Source organism: Vigna unguiculata, chromosome 8, assembly GCF_037176805.1.
Source record: "Vigna unguiculata cultivar grain cowpea cultivar isolate G323 ecotype 2 chromosome 8, ASM3717680v1, whole genome shotgun sequence".
NCBI classification, from domain to species: Eukaryota; Viridiplantae; Streptophyta; class Magnoliopsida; order Fabales; family Fabaceae; genus Vigna; species Vigna unguiculata.
In genome coordinates, this window is record NC_140799.1 from 4,080,766 (window position 1) to 4,097,213 (window position 16,448).

A 16,448-nucleotide genomic window follows, 5' to 3' on the forward strand; every position below is an offset into this window, starting at 1 on the left:
AAATTTCAGATAAAAGTCGAAAGGTAAAACAAAAGGAATATAAACAGCAAAGAAACAAGCAAAAAAAAGATAACTAATGGTTTATTTATGGGGGAGAAAACACTAGCTAAAATTTTCAGCTTATAATAACCAAATAAATAAATACATATATATAGAATGTTGGCATCAACAACACATAAATATGTAACAGAATGAAGTAGGAAAAAAACCTTCATATCAAAAAGACATATATCAAAAGGATTCGGTTAATAATATACAACAATTAAATACAATCATCAATTTCCAAAGCAAATACCCTTATTTTCTTTTCAAGATGCAAACGCCATGTGAGATCCTCCATTTGCTTCTCCAGTTTATTCTTTGCTAAACGAAGAGCACCAGCTTCATTTGCCTCCTGATAAAGACATTTAAAAACGACAATAAGAATAAGTTTTCTACTTTGAATGGGATTTTTCAAGTACCCACTAAAGGTAAAAATGTTACTTGTTTAAGTCTCCGCAACTCTCTTTTTGCTTGTCTGCACCGCCAAAGGCATTGTATTGCAACAATTGAAGTTTGATATCGTAAGAAAGATGACCTAACCTTGGACATCCTCCAATAGGCCTACAATGTTATGTATGATCAACAAAGCAATATAACAAAAGAATGTCATCCAAAATTAACCAGACATAAAAAGCAAGCGTGAAAGTGAATGCAGCAACAACTGAAACCAAAGCAAATAAGTCATTCTCCCATTCCATTGTAAACTATTAGACTGAGAAAAGATGGAAATCGTATGTTCTCCAATGGAGAATTCTCCACTAAATAGGAATGATACAATATTTTGCAAGAATGCTATCTGAGAAACAAAATGAACAAGAGAGAAACTTAACTTTATTGAATGCATTTCATTAACTTGTGAAATAAGATAGGCACAAGAGTAATTATAGCTAATCTCCGATAGAGGAGATAGGTATTAGCAGTACCGAACAGCTTCACTTAATTGATACAAGAGATATCTGTTAGCAGTAGCTTAACAGCACAAGGAAAAGATTTTTCAGAAGAAAAATTCTTTACATTGAGTTTGCCTATGAGAAGAAAAATTAGCAGAAGAAAGGGGGTTAGTCAACACATCTGCCCACTGATCCAGAGCTGCAATGTGATGAGAAAAAAAAAAAAAAACTGTTTGACCAGAACCTTTTCCCACACAAGGAAAACGTTAATCTCTATTAGATATAACAGGCTTAGACTCATCTCTTTGTTTTTTTCTTATTTATAAATGCATAAGCCTACGTGTAAAAGAGATGGAATTTAAAATCAAACAGAATATTATCTTGGTTCACAACAAAGTACTACTCACCCTCGTCTCATAAATATAAGACATTTATATTTAATTCACACCTGTTAAGCAAGTTTAGTTAGTGATAAGAACTCGGGTGTTATGGGTTGCCTACTTAGCATCCCATAATAATCAAGTCCTTATCAATTAGAATCATTATATTTATAATTGTAATATTTTTCAAAAGTCACCCTTAAATAATTAATGGATGGGGAGAAAAATAATAGCAACAGTTGTTAAGGGTATTTATCAAAATAATTAATGCAAGAGAAACAGAAAAGAGTCTTATAAAAGGGGGCAAGGAATTTTCAAAACAATGTCTTGTACCTAGGGACAGAGGCTGTATTCGTAAACTAGGATGATAAACACCCAACGAAGTCAATTTTATAAAAGTGATGAAGACAGAGGCTATGAATTCACATATCACACATCTTGAAAAAGTTACCTGAACAAGAGTAGCAGCTCTATGTTCTTTTACATGTAAGAATCTTTGGCGAGTCACAAAACCTCGAACATGAGATTGAATGATAATAGCAGAAAAATACAATTTTAGGTGAGCATGCCTTGTAAACCACATCCGAATATATTTCTGAATGGAGATAGCCGCTGCTGTCTCCCTTTTAGCAGCATATATCTTTCTGGCAATGCGACCTACAATATAAGTACAAAAAGCTGATGACAGTCAAGCTAATGTCATATTACCGTGATCCCCATATATAATACATTTTCAATTGTTAAATTTAGGGGACGACAGAGAAATCAAGAAAGAGAAGAGAGAAGGAGTGTGCTACTGTAGCTGCTACAGAGAGAAAAATAGAGGCACTTTGAACAGAAATCAGCGTTAGAATATACTGTGAATGCATGATTATATAGGCCTATTGAATTCATTACACAGGATTAGAGGATACTATGTTTCCCCTAAATGAGATATTCAAGCACACCTATAAACCAAATTTATAAGATTCAGAATATTATGATTTGATTTTCAACACAAATTAGGCCTTTGCGAGAGAATCGCTTAACATACTTGAGAATCCAAATATTTGCATCACATTGCACCTAAAAGGTGAATTCAAGAATCGAGTCCCCATGGTAAATGCAAAAGCAATATTTGGACCAATGACATCAAGATAATTGAGTTTGCCAACTAGCATTTCCCTACTGATACTATTCCTAGTTCCCAAGTTGTTGAAGCACTACAACTCTCCCTGTTTTTTAACAGTTCATATAGTCCTTCCCATGGTGAAATCCTTGAAAACACAATGAGTGGGTAAAAAGGTTAGAAAACAATTTAGATCATGGATAAGTTTTTGAACAAAATAAGGTGATTAAAAAGTTTTCAAACATAAAGGACATCTTTAAAGCTAAGGGATGACAAAAGAGAAACATTACTGTGTCCGGTTATTGGGATGAGTCTCATTGGTTGTTACTAGAAAGAGAAACATACAATGTTAAAAAAGATGAATGAGGGGTCATATGGTCTGCCACACCAAAGTCTAAAATCCAAGAGTCATTACATAAAGATTTAGAAACATTAAAAAGGAAATGGAGTTCCTACCAATCATGACTAGAAAGCAAGTATCAGAAGGTGGCTTATTGATAAACTCCATGAGAGATTTTAGACATTCACTTTTAGCATGAAATATAGGCATTACTTTTTCAGTTGAAGATGACAAAAAAGTCTTACTAACTCGAAGTATAGGAATTCCTTACCCACCTCTCCTAGATTAAACAGATAAGAAAGACAAAAAGCTCAACGATGACAACAACAGCTCCGACAACGACAGTGGCTCCCACAAGCTAGGGCGGCTGGGGCAGCAACAGTGATGGCAGAAACAACAGTGACAGACCCACAAGTTCAGTGCACTTCAAGCAATCCCAATAGTCAAAGGAAATGGGTGCACTTTATGCAACCCTAAAAAGAACCGTAGCTAAGACAATAAAGAAGAAATGTCAAAGCAGAGCTCTCAGGAGTTCTAATACTAACTCCAAAGGATTGATCAAGGAAGAATATTTGTATTCAATTGATTGGTTTGAAAAAGTACATTAGTCTCTCTATATAGAGAACTCAAATCCTATAGTAATGATTACAAAGAGAATTTGGGAATTCAGAGGCATTTCTTTTAGGAAAGTTCTTAGGTGAAATTGATTGTGTACGATATGCTCAATATTTGCACAAACAACGGAGATTATTTACTAGGCAAACAATTATCGGGTGCTACTTTATATACTAGTTCCTAGGAAAACAAAATGCATATAACATGCATTGCATGTTATTCTAACAACAACTTGGAATGAGTTGACTTGAAACAGAAGCCAGCCAATGAAAGCACAAATGTCTTGACCGTTTGGAAACAAGAAATAAGTTAAGGATTGACTTCTGACTGGTTTAACGAATATGGAAAATTAGACAATTAAATTCAACCCATCCTATACAATTCAGAACCACTTTATAACAATTTGTAAATTCACACAAATACAATTCAGAACCACTTTATAACAATTTGTAAATTCACACAAGACCATCTCATAGTGAAAATGTGGCCCGGTGCACTTGCATCTAACCTCGTAGGATATAGGAGGGTAGATGTATGCAACCTTTGCCCCACACAATTGAATAGACTGTTCCAGGATTTGAACCCATGTCCAACAAGTCACACAGCAGCAACTTTTACAATTGCACCAAGGCTCAACCTCAAGTGCAAAAGTAAAGGCAACATGTTAACAAGAGTAGTATACAGTTTTAACTGCGTAAGGAAAGATGAACTAACCCCTGCAGCATGCCTGAAGAGAAATCGCAGCAGATCTTAAAAATATAAAATCCTGATGTGCAATAAATGTCCTCATGCGGCGCTGGATACACTTTGCAGCATTGTCTAAAACTTCAGCACGTCTTTGGTCTAAAATACCTATTTGGCCAGCCCTGAGAAATACTTTGGTCCTACCCAACTGAACAACAATAAAATAAAAACATTACTAACACACTTTTTTACATCCATGCTTTGTTGGTGAACAATATCTGCAAACACATTTCTTAGGGAAGCGTACCTGAAAATTCTCAAGCTTAAGCTTTTGCAAAATTTTTTCAGTTGCAGCTTTATCATCATAACTATTAACACAAGAATACAGTTTCTATTAAATAAGCACAAATTGTTGCACATGCATTCATAATAATCCATGCCAGGAATAAATAAAACCTTTCATTGACCACAAGTTTTCCTCAATTCCTTACCAAATGTGATGATAATGACAATCTTCAAATGAGCAGCAGATCTAAAGCAAAGTTTTAACTATTTCTTTCTCTTTCTTCTGAGTTTCAGTTCAGCATATATATATATATATATATATATATATATTATTCCTTAGATAGCTTGATCATTAGGGACTGAATCAGACTTTGTATGTATAAACAGGAGTACAAATTGCTAAGCAATATACAAGAAAAATAAGCTAAACAAATATATGAAGTGCACAACAGAGAACAGAAATACTCAATCAGATGGATGATATTGATATCATTTAATGATGTTAAAGAAGGTGTTATACAACTCTGAAAATGTTAAAGAAGTTATGGAGTCATTTAATACTTAACAAGTAACCCTGAAAATTAATTTAATGAACTCACCTTCCATCCATAAATTCAGGGGCTATCAACCCAAAACGATCCACAAACTCTGAGTAAGTTCTTCGAGTGGGATAACCTGCCAGACTTATCCGAACAGCCTCAAGGACACCCTAAATAGAGATATGCCAAAAAAGACATTATAATGGGTGGTAAATCTGGCAGGAAAGCATGTGAAAAAGTGTCATCTTATTTCAAACAATATTTTAATCAAGTCCACAACTTCTTTTACACACATGTAGTTAAGAAATGACAAACTATTACAAGTTATACCTTACCATCAACACAACAGCCCAAAAACCCCAATTATAAGTTATACCCTACTGTGTACTGCTGTAAGAAATTGGCTAACAAGCCAATGTTCATAACAATGATTAGATAACACTCAAGATAACATTTTACAAATAGACAAGTTAGCAACCTGTATCTCTTTCAACATCCTGAATTAAAGGGTTTAGAGCTAAAATACTAACCCCACAGCGTAACTGGTGTATGACACTTGCATTTTCAAATAGTTGAGGTCGATTCAAAGAATTTGGTTTCACACATCGTATGTAGTGAGGCTCTGTTGAGTTTAGGGTCTCCATGAGTGCTTGAAGTTGTTGCTGAGAACACAGAAACGAAAACCAGGCCCCAAAATTGGTCATATTATGCCCTCCCTAGCTCCAAAAAAACAATAGCTAGAAGATGGAATCTACACACCTTAAATCTAGCAGCTACTGAAGAAAACTTGTATGATGATCTTGAAGATTCTTCAGATAGCAAAGGAAATAGACCAGAAACGAAAAGGCATTTTGAAGAAGATAAGAGATTGCAATGTTCTACTACAACATAATCACGATTTTTGTCTAAAAAGGTGTCTGTATGATACGTGACCTACATAGAAACAGTGGAAGATCTCCTTAAACATTGGAAATGTTGAGAATAAAGAAGATAGGGATTGAGATTAATCTCCCTTGTGTATAAACCACACATAGGGTAATCTATTTATAATAGAGAGAGGTACAAGTAAAAAGAGTAACTGAAAATAAAAAGATTAAATAGAAGATATTGTTTGATATTGTGGTTATCAATATCTAACAATATCTTAATAATATCAAACTATATCTAACAGGAAATGTCACTTGTGTCTGAATCAGGAGAAAGTCCAGTAACGTGTACTCACCTTTCCAGCATAATGAGAAATAGTAAAATCTGTTTGCGAAAACTTTTCCTTTCCCAACCTAGGGTGAGATCGGAAATGCTGAAACAACTTGGTTGAGAATGTTTCATGAGTCGACTTTGGAAACATACTGCAATAAGAAGCAATTCAGGACGAAGGCTGAAATTACATAAATGAATATACACAAATTCATATTGAAGAACTAAAACTGTACCAAGCTTCATCCAACAGAGCAATGATACCAATAGGTTTCTGCAAAAGAATGCAATAATGAATCCACAAGAAACTGAAACTAAAGGCAAACATATCAAGTGAAATCAAGAGAAAGAAATGTATATATAAATAATATGCATACATTAGCGTTGCACAACGACATGAAACTATATTACTTTATTTTGACATAATCATGATTATCTGTACCCCATATAAGATAGTCTTAGAGAGACCCAAACATGAGACTTAGAGAGCATAGGATCAGAAAAAATGGTTTAAGTTTTGACAAATTTCTGAATAGCTGAGTAGCATCCTTCCTAAATATAGATTTTCTTCCAATTTTCGTATCTCTAACCTCATGTTCTTCATAATTTCTCATATACCATTATTTCTGACATCTATGCCACACATTATTCATGAAACAAGCAATCATGTATGAAAATGTATAATAATACTACACAGCAATGTCAATGCATCTAAAAAGACAATAAAAATATTAAAAGATAAAAAAAATACAAACCTTTTCAATTAAATCTAAAACATCTTGGTTATCTACAAATTCAATGTAACTCCAGTTAATTTCTTCTTTGCCATACTCCTCCTGTTCCATCTTGAACACATGCTGGAAACAATCACAAGACAGTAAGCAAAAAGAGAAGGAAAAACAACAAGATTCAAATTAAGACAACAAAACATTTGATAAACTTAGTGAATGCAAATTAAAATACAATAATATATGGATACCTCATTAAAATGTTGCTGAAGCTTTTCATTTGCAAAATTAATGCAAAATTGCTCAAAACTGTTGGAAGTGAATGTTATTGAGATGAGCAAAACAATCATATAGAAAAGGTCACTAAATCAACAAACAACTGCAGCAAGCAAATTAAATCAAATCAAACAATGGGAATACAAAGAAAAACAATTCATGCATACCTTTTATTGAAATGTAATGTTATTTTATTATTATCTCTTTTATACGAACCCAACTTTAGGGTGAGGGTTTAAGGTAAGTGTCTTGCCTCCTTTTGTAACTAATACATATACATATGCAAATATATATATATATATATATATATATATATATATATATATACACACACACACACACACATGGAAAAACTATTTATCTTGGACCGCATCAGTGGAGTTATGGTTCCTAGGCTATTTTGAACAAGAAAACCGCAGACGAAGAAACTAGATTTCCAGTTGTGTTGTTTTATGGTAATCAGTTGAACAAGATGACTTAGAAATTCTAAGATCGTATAAGACATGCTCTTCCTTCTGGAAAAAGACACAAGATATGTCATTTAACGTCTCCCACTCCATTTTTTCACTAAAGAAGATCGCACAATTGATTGTCTTAATCCTTATCACAATGGGTGGGAAGTTCATGATCAACTGTGACTTGTTTAGCTTCAAACTACTCTTTCTAAATCAGTTCTCTCGTGTTCTCGGATTGACTCACTCCTGTGAAGTTTGGGAGAAAACTCACAAATATTGTGGTCTTCAAGTTAAGTCATTTATCTTGTGTTGTGTTCATCTAACACTCCACTATCCATATATACACAAAAAAAGGGGGAAAGAGCTCCTATAAATGACAAACAATTGAAAACCAACATACCTGTTATCCTTAAAGCACTCAAAACCATAAATATCCAAAACTCCAATTTGTATCTTCGAATTGATGTCTTGCCCAACAGACATATTGATCTTATCAACAAGCCTGTTAAAACAGCATAAACAAAAAGAATTTGTCACCCTAAACAATGCATAACAAAACCTACATCCCAATTTTGCATTCACCACATGTCTACCAATCAAATAAACGGGCATAAACAGTTTTCGCCAAAGCATCACGCCCAGCAACAGCAGCATTGCAATCAAGGGCCTTGACAATACTTCCTTCACGAGTTTGTATTGAACGAGTACACAATGTTGCCAGCAGTAGGTCTACATCACACCTATTAAAAGAAAAACAGAAATGTAAATTAAAATGAAAACTTTGTATTTTCTTATCAAAAGAAGGAAGTGTTAAAGTATCACTGTTATTTGCATCCTAAATATGTTGGTACACCAACTAAAAACAATCATTTGCAGCACCCCAAGTGATTACAGTGAGTTTGTAGAAGTGATGAGCTCCTGTTTACAACGACTAGTTACATACTACAGAAGCGCATCTAACTGACAGAATCAGATATAACAATCAGACAATGAGAGCGGTAACAAATTGACTAACAGAAATCAACACAAAGCAAAGTCAAAAAATATTAATCCATTCAGTTCAGAAATTAAAAAAAAAAAACAAAAACTACAATATGGGGCAAGTTTATTTAGTTAAGAAGTAAATAAGACTTGCTTATTTAAGTATGCAGAAAACTGCTTGTATTTAAAAAGATTAGACAAACACAAAAAAAAATAAAACTGAATTTCTTTATTTTATTAAATAAATACTTATTTAAAAAAAAATAAAGCACAAAGAATCCAGCCATTATGACCATCAATATCAATTACATATTAAAAGAGAAACATAAATAATCCAATATTTTTGGTATAACTGCTGACAGTGACAGCTGTAAGCTAACTGACTTAAAGAAATCAACTGGTAATTACAGCTCTAGCAAACTAACAGAATACAACAGATAAAGGAGTTAACTCACTCATGACACACAGCAAAGTAAAAAAAATTAAGCCATTCAGCTAGAAATGCAAAACAAGAAAATCTAAAACATTATGACCATAATACAACTTAAAAGAAAAACAACAATCCAATTCATTTGGTATTCCTGTTGTTTCTCCAATACTGCCCAGAACAATAGTATAAAATGTTAACAATTTTTTTTCCATTCACCTATTGTTCTACCAGACTTCAGTATCATAAATTGTCGATATATTATACATGATCATACTACCAGAAATTAATAAATCAGCATCATAAAATGTTTGCAGGTTTAAAACTTGTGCATTTAAGTTGTGGCGCAAATGCTTGAATCAAATGAAATTCAACCTAGTTATGACTAATTTTATGACCACAAGATTATTATAGACAAAATATAAATCACCTACATGAAAAGATCAGCAGCCATCTGCATATGAAATCTTGATTTGTCGTTCTTTACTGCCGATGAGTCATGCTCTTTTCCAGGTGAAAATTCGACGTTTCCCAAATGTAAAATTGCTGCTAAGACACGAAATATGGCTTCCTGATAATAGGAAGAAGGGATGACTATTTGTAAAGCACTGGCCAGCGATAAAACTGTCCATTGAACCACAAAAGCATGCAGTAAAGAAAGAAATACACTGAAAGAAACAGTATTACACCTGATCCTCGTGACTAATGCCAACAATATCCATTGCCCTCCTTGTCTTCAGGTATTCTTCTGAGTTGCTTACACCATCTAATTCATAGATTTTACTTTGATTTAGATAGTGGAAGTGACTCGGATGTCCTAACTTATACTTCTCTGCATCCTAAAATGAGGCATCCCCATTATAAACTATAACACTTAATGCTCTGACCATGATATCATGAAAATCATAGCCTGCACACGCACAACGCAAGCAATTGCACTATGTGCAGTACTAACCCGACTCCAACTCAACAAAAAAATATAATATGCCTCAAAGAAATTAAATACCCTTTCAAATGAACACAACTGATAAAAGCAGTGATAATTTCTCTCTGGATCCGTTATCTGCACTACTCTTGACCTTTCCAGTAAGTAAGTTCTAATTGCAGCACCAGATATTCTACCATTTGAATCAAACTGAATTTCAACAAACTTCCCAAAACGACTGCAACCAAATAACATAGAGATAATGAGAGGCTATAAGCAATAATATAAATGGAAGAGTACATTACAAACTCCACCCCTTGACTTTAGTATGTTTAGCACAAAAAACATAAAATGAAGTCAAAACAACCAAAAATGATAGTCCACTAAATATGTTTGTATACAAAAGTCTATTTCATTGTTATAAAGCTCAACCACTTCTTTTAGCATTCCCATATCAATACCGCCCCAATATAACACGTGCAAAACAATTTTAAAAAATTTATAAACTTGGATATATAACCTGACACTTTCATATGGCTGAGAAACCAACATCTCCGAATGAATGGACATTTCAAAACATTAGTATTATAAATGTAAATAAATATATTCATATTTCTTTAACAATTAAGAAAAACCAAATTAAAAAGAATATAAAATGTTAAAAAAGGGTGAAAATGGTATTCCTCTATTTTTTCAATGCCGGACTCTTAAATGATAGAAAAAAATACAAAACTAAGAAAACCATTTCAAGATAGGTGAACATATAAAGTGCTTATATGGTAATTTGGGGAAGTCCCATTAGTAATTGGTGCTCTCATAGAAGGAGGAAGACCCAGCACTGATAAACATATACAGGATTCAAAAGCAGTGTTATCAATGGCACACTATGGCGGTGAGACAAAAGTCCTCCATTCACATATGGAGGATGGCATGGCAGCATATGGTAGACAAAGTAAAAATTACATTCACCCACAAAAAAAATATATAAATAAATAAAAATAACAGAAATGAATAAAAAATAAAAGTACGAACTAAATATGGATTAATTCCAAGAAAATATCATGTCTCCTAAGAGAAATGTCATAAACTACTACTAACAACCTCATTTTCATCAACTTCAAGAGTTCAAAGGAATTAAAACGCAGCAAAGCAAGTAAAAAATAGAAATAAACGGAATAGAAAATAATTAAAAAATAGAAGAAAATAGAACTGAAAAAAGTTGGAATTCTAAATATTAACTAGAAATATAATAATTATAATTTAGCATAAATATTAGAAAAAGTATAATTGTTAAAAATATATTAAGAAAACCAGAAGAAATAAATAATTAAAGAAAACAAAAAATAATAATTCAATACAGCAGAAAAATAACTAACAGAATTAAAGAAAACCAAAAATAATAATTAGAAAGTAAAAAAAAAAAGAAACTTCATAAAAATAAATAAGAAACAACAAACCGAAAGAGGAAGAAAAATTTGTTCGACGGAGAAAGTAGGACCGTGGTTATAGAAGGTTGGAAATCACCAGAGTGTGGGAGGTTGGATGCGTGGAGGAGGCGCAGGTCATCATGGCTCATGAGGGAGAAGTGTATCGTGACTTTGTGCATCTTTTAGGGTTTTAAACCCTTTTGTCGAACCACATGGTCTAATTCCTTCTGTCTAGTTTTGACCATTTGAAAAAGCATGACCCACATTCCTCATGTTACCAACATAGCCACCATTAAATAATACTGCAGAGAGGAGGATCTTCTGGAATATTATTATATGAGGCAACTCTGGTGAATGATACTGAATAGGAATAGGATGGAGGGGTAAAGACTTGGACACAACTAAAAAGATAAGGAAATGGAGACAAAGAAGGGAACAAACTCGAGGAAAGAAATATCAACAAAAATTAGATAATGATGAAGAGTCAACAGCATTTATGACCCCTTTGACATATAGTATAACCTAGGAAAACACATTCATGAGTGCAGGCTGAAAGTAAGCACAGCCAAGAACTAGATTATGGATAAACACGGACCCAAAGACGTGAAGGGGTAAAAAATGAAAACATTGAGAGGACAAGATTGAATGAGGTAATTGGTTGACGGAAGGCACCCAATTGATAAGATAACAAGACAGAAGTACAAACCCCAGAACTAAAGAGGAAAACTACCATGAAGTAGGAGAGTTGAGTGATTTCAACAAATGTTGTCAAAAAACTGTTATGGTGATGTCATACCAGTATGGCATGGAAGTTTTGACTTCCATTGTCATCTGCTATTTGAAGCTTTTTGGCATTGTTAATCACAGTGCCTGGCATGGCCACTGCAGTTTACAGCACCCATGGCAGAAATTCACAGGGTTTTATGTTTTGTTTTAAAAAGTCCTATTTAGGGTTAGATCTTGGCCCATTTTAGAGAACATTATTTAGAACTCCCTTTCTGACAATATTCAAAGTCCACACTTCCTATCTCTCATAACTCGGGTAAACCTTGAGAAAGAGAAGAAACCTAGAATTTATACTTTCCTCTCACCTGCAAACTACTAAATCTGCTGCCAAGCAAGTCCAGCTAGACTTCTCCACTCACCACCCACGCCAGAAACCTTAACCACAGCGGCTTGATCTCTAACAAGCTTTTCCAAAAACATTTTGCAGCAACCCATAAATATTGTTTTTTGTTCATCCTTAAACTTCTTTATTTTCTTTGCTAATCTTTGTCTGTTCTTAATTTCTTCAGGTTTCTTCTTCTCCATCACTTGTTCTTTTTCTCCCCTTCTTTTCTGTCTATTCATTACACTATGTTGCCGTTCTTATTCTTCTTCTATTAAAATTTTATGTGTGCTCTTTTTTAAAAGTTTCATAATTAATTATAGTTGCCTTTAAAAAAAAAAAAAACTATTCTTATAGTTCTATCTTTTTGTAGGTGTTTTTTTCTGAACTGTTATGTTTATGGCTTTATGTGATGACATTATGAAACTTCAATGAATGTTATGACATTGTTCATTGGAGATTTGTGATATTTTCTTCAATTTTAGTTTATTAAAGCTGTTGTTGTATATTTATGTTATTCTTAATTTATTTTTTTCTGTTTTTGAACATATTCCGTTTTGTCCACCAGGGCTTCTGCCACAGGTTGCCACGCCATAGTGTGTGTTGAATTTTTTACTTATTACCAAAGACCATTATCTTCTACTGATAACCTTAGTTTCAATAAGGTGTGTATTTTTATGAGTTTTAACATAAGACATCCATCCACCAATTGATAAGACAACATGTGTGCCTTTTCACGGGCATTGGCTCCAATACCATAAAATAAAAATATTGTGTGTTTCCTTACATTAAATTGTACAAGACTACAAGCTGTTGGTCCCTATTATGTAATACATTCGGTGCATGTTGAGTTAACTTATTTTTGAGAAATAATCACCTTTTACAAAGGGGTTCTAAAAAAGGCAATTCTTTCCAACAAAATAATTTTCCCCAAACAAGCACTCAGAGGAATAAAACCAAAAGATATACCCTAAAAAACAAATCTCCCCTTAAGCCTAAGAGCTACGTACAGAAAAAAAAAATAGAAATAAAGAATTCCTTTCAAAACACTCCGCACCTGATTGGGTACTGATTAAAAAAATGTCACGTAGTCTTATTTGTTAAATAACCTAGACTATTGCATAGGATTAAAAGAAGACAAAATGCAAGAAATAGAGTAGAAAAAAATTATAAACACAAAAGAGCGAACAAAATTCACCTTGAATTGTCATTCCTAACAGTCCTTGCATTACCAAACGCCTCTAAAAGTGGATTGGACTGAATCAAGTAAAAACGAAATTAGCATCCCATATTGATTTAAAAAGCAAATGAAACTTAGAAATAAATATCTCTGAATTCATAATTCATTGAGTTCAACAATTGTTTACTTCAAGAACTTGTTGTTCAACTGTTCTATCATCACCACCAGCACGTCCACCAACAAAGGTAAGATACTGCATGATCAATTTTGTTGTCTCAGTTTTTCCAGCACCACTTTCGCCGCTAACCAAGATAGATTGACTTTTACCTTCATTCATCATTGCTCTAAATCATGACCAACAAAATCTCACGAATTTACAACATAAATTGGCAAGTAGCAAATAGGGTAAAATTTGCAAATATAATAAAACACACCAAATGCACCCTCACCTGTATGATGCATCAGCGACAGCAAAAACATGTGGGCTAAGCTCACCCAATGGAGCTCCCTTATATTGCTCCATCATATGGGAATCATATAAATGTGGAAGCTTTGTGAACGGATTAACGGCTATTAAAATGCTCCCGGTATATGTCTAACAAAGAAAAACAAGTGAAAAATGCATAAAATGACAGTCCACAAACATAAAAAATGGTTCACAGTTAATATTAGCAACTGTGAAAGCATTAAAATCCAAAAAATTCCATTCACTGAAATCCTTAAAAGGACAACGGAAGTTTCAAAACCTGCAGTTTATTTATATTAGTTAATAGATTTGAAATTGATTATTCTAGTATGTGATTATTTAACAGTGCACTCGTCAAAATCATCAATGCAACTCCTCATAAACAAACGTAACAATGTAATATGAAAAATATCAAAACAGCATATACTATGGGTATGTTTATGTATCCTTCTTATTCTTTGGCAAGAAGAACATTATTAATACAATTGTACACTACTCTCAGTAATCAGTTTCTCAACCAAAATATCTAATAAATGTTGGAAATTGTTTTCAAAACAAGTATTTTTAAAACTGAAAAACCAAAAATTTTGGAGATGTTTTATTGTTCAATTCTTCTGTTTTGCTGTCCTAGTTTAAGGGTGTGTATCATCTGGGGCGGACTTGGTGAGGCTGGAACCTAGTTCCAGAGTTAGGTTGTGCTGTGCTGGATTTGCATATATTTATTCGTAATTTCAAATACTAAAAAAACGCTTGAAAATCAGCCACCTTACATGCTATCACTTGTCATGCAATTCAGTGTCATGGAATATGTTTAATTAACCTCAACTAAGCGTTTTACCCTAATACACACGTCAAGTAGCCCGGAATTGATTTTACGTGTAAGCCAAACAATCAAGTAACCATACTCGAGAAATTCAAAGCTACTAAAACCTAAAAACAATACTTCCGTATGAGTACTTCACTTTCCAATAATAAGAATATCTATCAGTCAAAGCCTAAACGTCTAGTCAACGGCAATTCAACATCTACCGACTATCCAAAAGCAAACACTCACATAGATATCATTGAGCGCGTATCTTCTTCGAAGATTGAACAACACTCCCGGCTCGTTCAAGTACGCCAACCGGGTCATGTCTTCGAATCCGCCATGCTCCTCTTCGTCAGCATCCCTCGGGAACAGTTTCTCCTTGGAAGCAAACACCTGCACAGAAAATCTTCTTAAATCACCAAAATCATCACCAAATTCAAATTCGCAACATCGCGTGAACTCGCTCACCTTCTTGCCGGAATCAGTTAGTAGCAGAATATTGCTACCTTCGGAATCGAGCACTTCAGCTGGCAGCCAAGCAGCATCCCGGTCCTCGACCCAAACCTTGGAGCCGGGGAGCAGATTCATGGCGTTGGTCACCGCGAATTGCAAAAGGAAGAGCAAATTGAAAACCCTAGGAGCAGAGAGACATGCAGCGAAATGAGATAGGGCGAGAGAAATGCAAGAGGTAAAAATGTCGTGTTCCCGCTCGAAGGAGAGCGGAGGCTATCGAAGTCAAAAATCAAAAATCAAAAATGGAAAACGGCAGATTGTGCGTTTATATAGCGGTAGGTACGACACGTCATCCAGTGTGCGTTGGTGTGTGAGAGAGTTGGTTTTCGACTATTCACTCTCTTTCAACTTTCCTTGCCTGTCTCTAACATTACCATTCAAAATTTGTTGCAGTCGCATTCCAAACCAAGAAGATTTCAAAAAGGAGCAAACACAGATTGTTACAAATTATAGCTTAAATTTCATACGGACGTTACTAAATATTCTTAAAAACATTAAGTAAATACTTTGGCTTAATTATATATATGAACCCCGTAAATTTGAGAATTTTTAATTAAATTCTTTCTAAATTTTTTGTCAATTCGATAAATTTAATTTTTTGGATTGAGTATTATATTAAGCTTTTATGTTAACTAAATGATGTGACGTAGTTGTTAGGTGGTTGACATATTTATTAATATGCCATTTTATTTTAATTTATTATCGTCTCATATTATTTTATTGTTTTATTTATCTAACTTTTTAATTGTGAAATTTTATATTTTTACAATTTTATAATTTTAAATCAAAATTATAAAATTATAATTTTATGAAATATAAAATGATATTTTTAATTTTATTCAAATCTTAAAATTATAATTTTATAATTATTAAATTATACAATTATAAATTATAAAATTGTAAACTATGAAATTATAAATTTTAAATAATAAATTGACATGTGATATTAAGGTAAGATGACAAGATAATAATTAGGTTATCATCTTAACAAACACGTCACTCGATTAAAAAAAAAATTACTCGATTAACAAAAAAAAGTTAATCGTGAAGACTTAAATACAAAAATTAAATTTA

At 33.3% G+C, this 16,448-nt stretch overlaps 1 protein-coding gene across 6 annotated transcripts in view; it reads right to left on the minus strand.

Annotated features, from left to right (window-relative positions):
- LOC114194662 (myosin-15-like) overlaps nt 1–15,778 on the minus strand; it is a 28,417-nt gene extending 12,639 nt beyond the window's left edge. Inside the window, exons 1-22 of one of the 6 annotated variants that reach the window (XR_003606411.2) lie at nt 15,330–15,777; nt 15,108–15,254; nt 14,037–14,182; nt 13,775–13,931; nt 13,606–13,664; nt 9,954–10,110; nt 9,637–9,786; nt 9,382–9,518; nt 8,133–8,279; nt 7,940–8,041; nt 7,060–7,117; nt 6,836–6,937; nt 6,317–6,354; nt 6,106–6,232; nt 5,643–5,816; nt 5,414–5,545; nt 4,944–5,053; nt 4,367–4,427; nt 4,090–4,267; nt 1,764–1,969; nt 484–603; nt 296–394 (exon numbers count right to left, since the gene is read on the minus strand). Coding sequence is in view for 5 of the 6 variants with exons in the window: in XM_028085019.2 (XP_027940820.1) it covers nt 296–394; nt 484–603; nt 1,764–1,969; nt 4,090–4,267; nt 4,367–4,427; nt 4,944–5,053; nt 5,414–5,545; nt 5,643–5,816; nt 6,106–6,232; nt 6,317–6,354; nt 6,836–6,937; nt 7,060–7,117; nt 7,940–8,041; nt 8,133–8,279; nt 9,382–9,518; nt 9,637–9,786; nt 9,954–10,110; nt 13,606–13,664; nt 13,775–13,931; nt 14,037–14,182; nt 15,108–15,254; nt 15,330–15,449 (2,727 nt within the window). In the remaining variant the exon portion in view is untranslated. Of the gene's footprint in view, nt 1–295; nt 395–483; nt 604–1,763; nt 1,970–4,089; nt 4,268–4,366; nt 4,428–4,943; nt 5,054–5,413; nt 5,546–5,642; nt 5,817–6,105; nt 6,233–6,316; nt 6,355–6,835; nt 6,938–7,059; nt 7,118–7,939; nt 8,042–8,132; nt 8,280–9,381; nt 9,519–9,636; nt 9,787–9,953; nt 10,111–13,605; nt 13,665–13,774; nt 13,932–14,036; nt 14,183–15,107; nt 15,255–15,329 lie in introns of those variants that run through there. The other 5 variants (XM_028085019.2, XM_028085018.2, XM_028085021.2 and 2 more) reach the window with 5 other exon arrangements.
- Between the last annotated feature and the right edge of the window lie 670 nt (nt 15,779–16,448).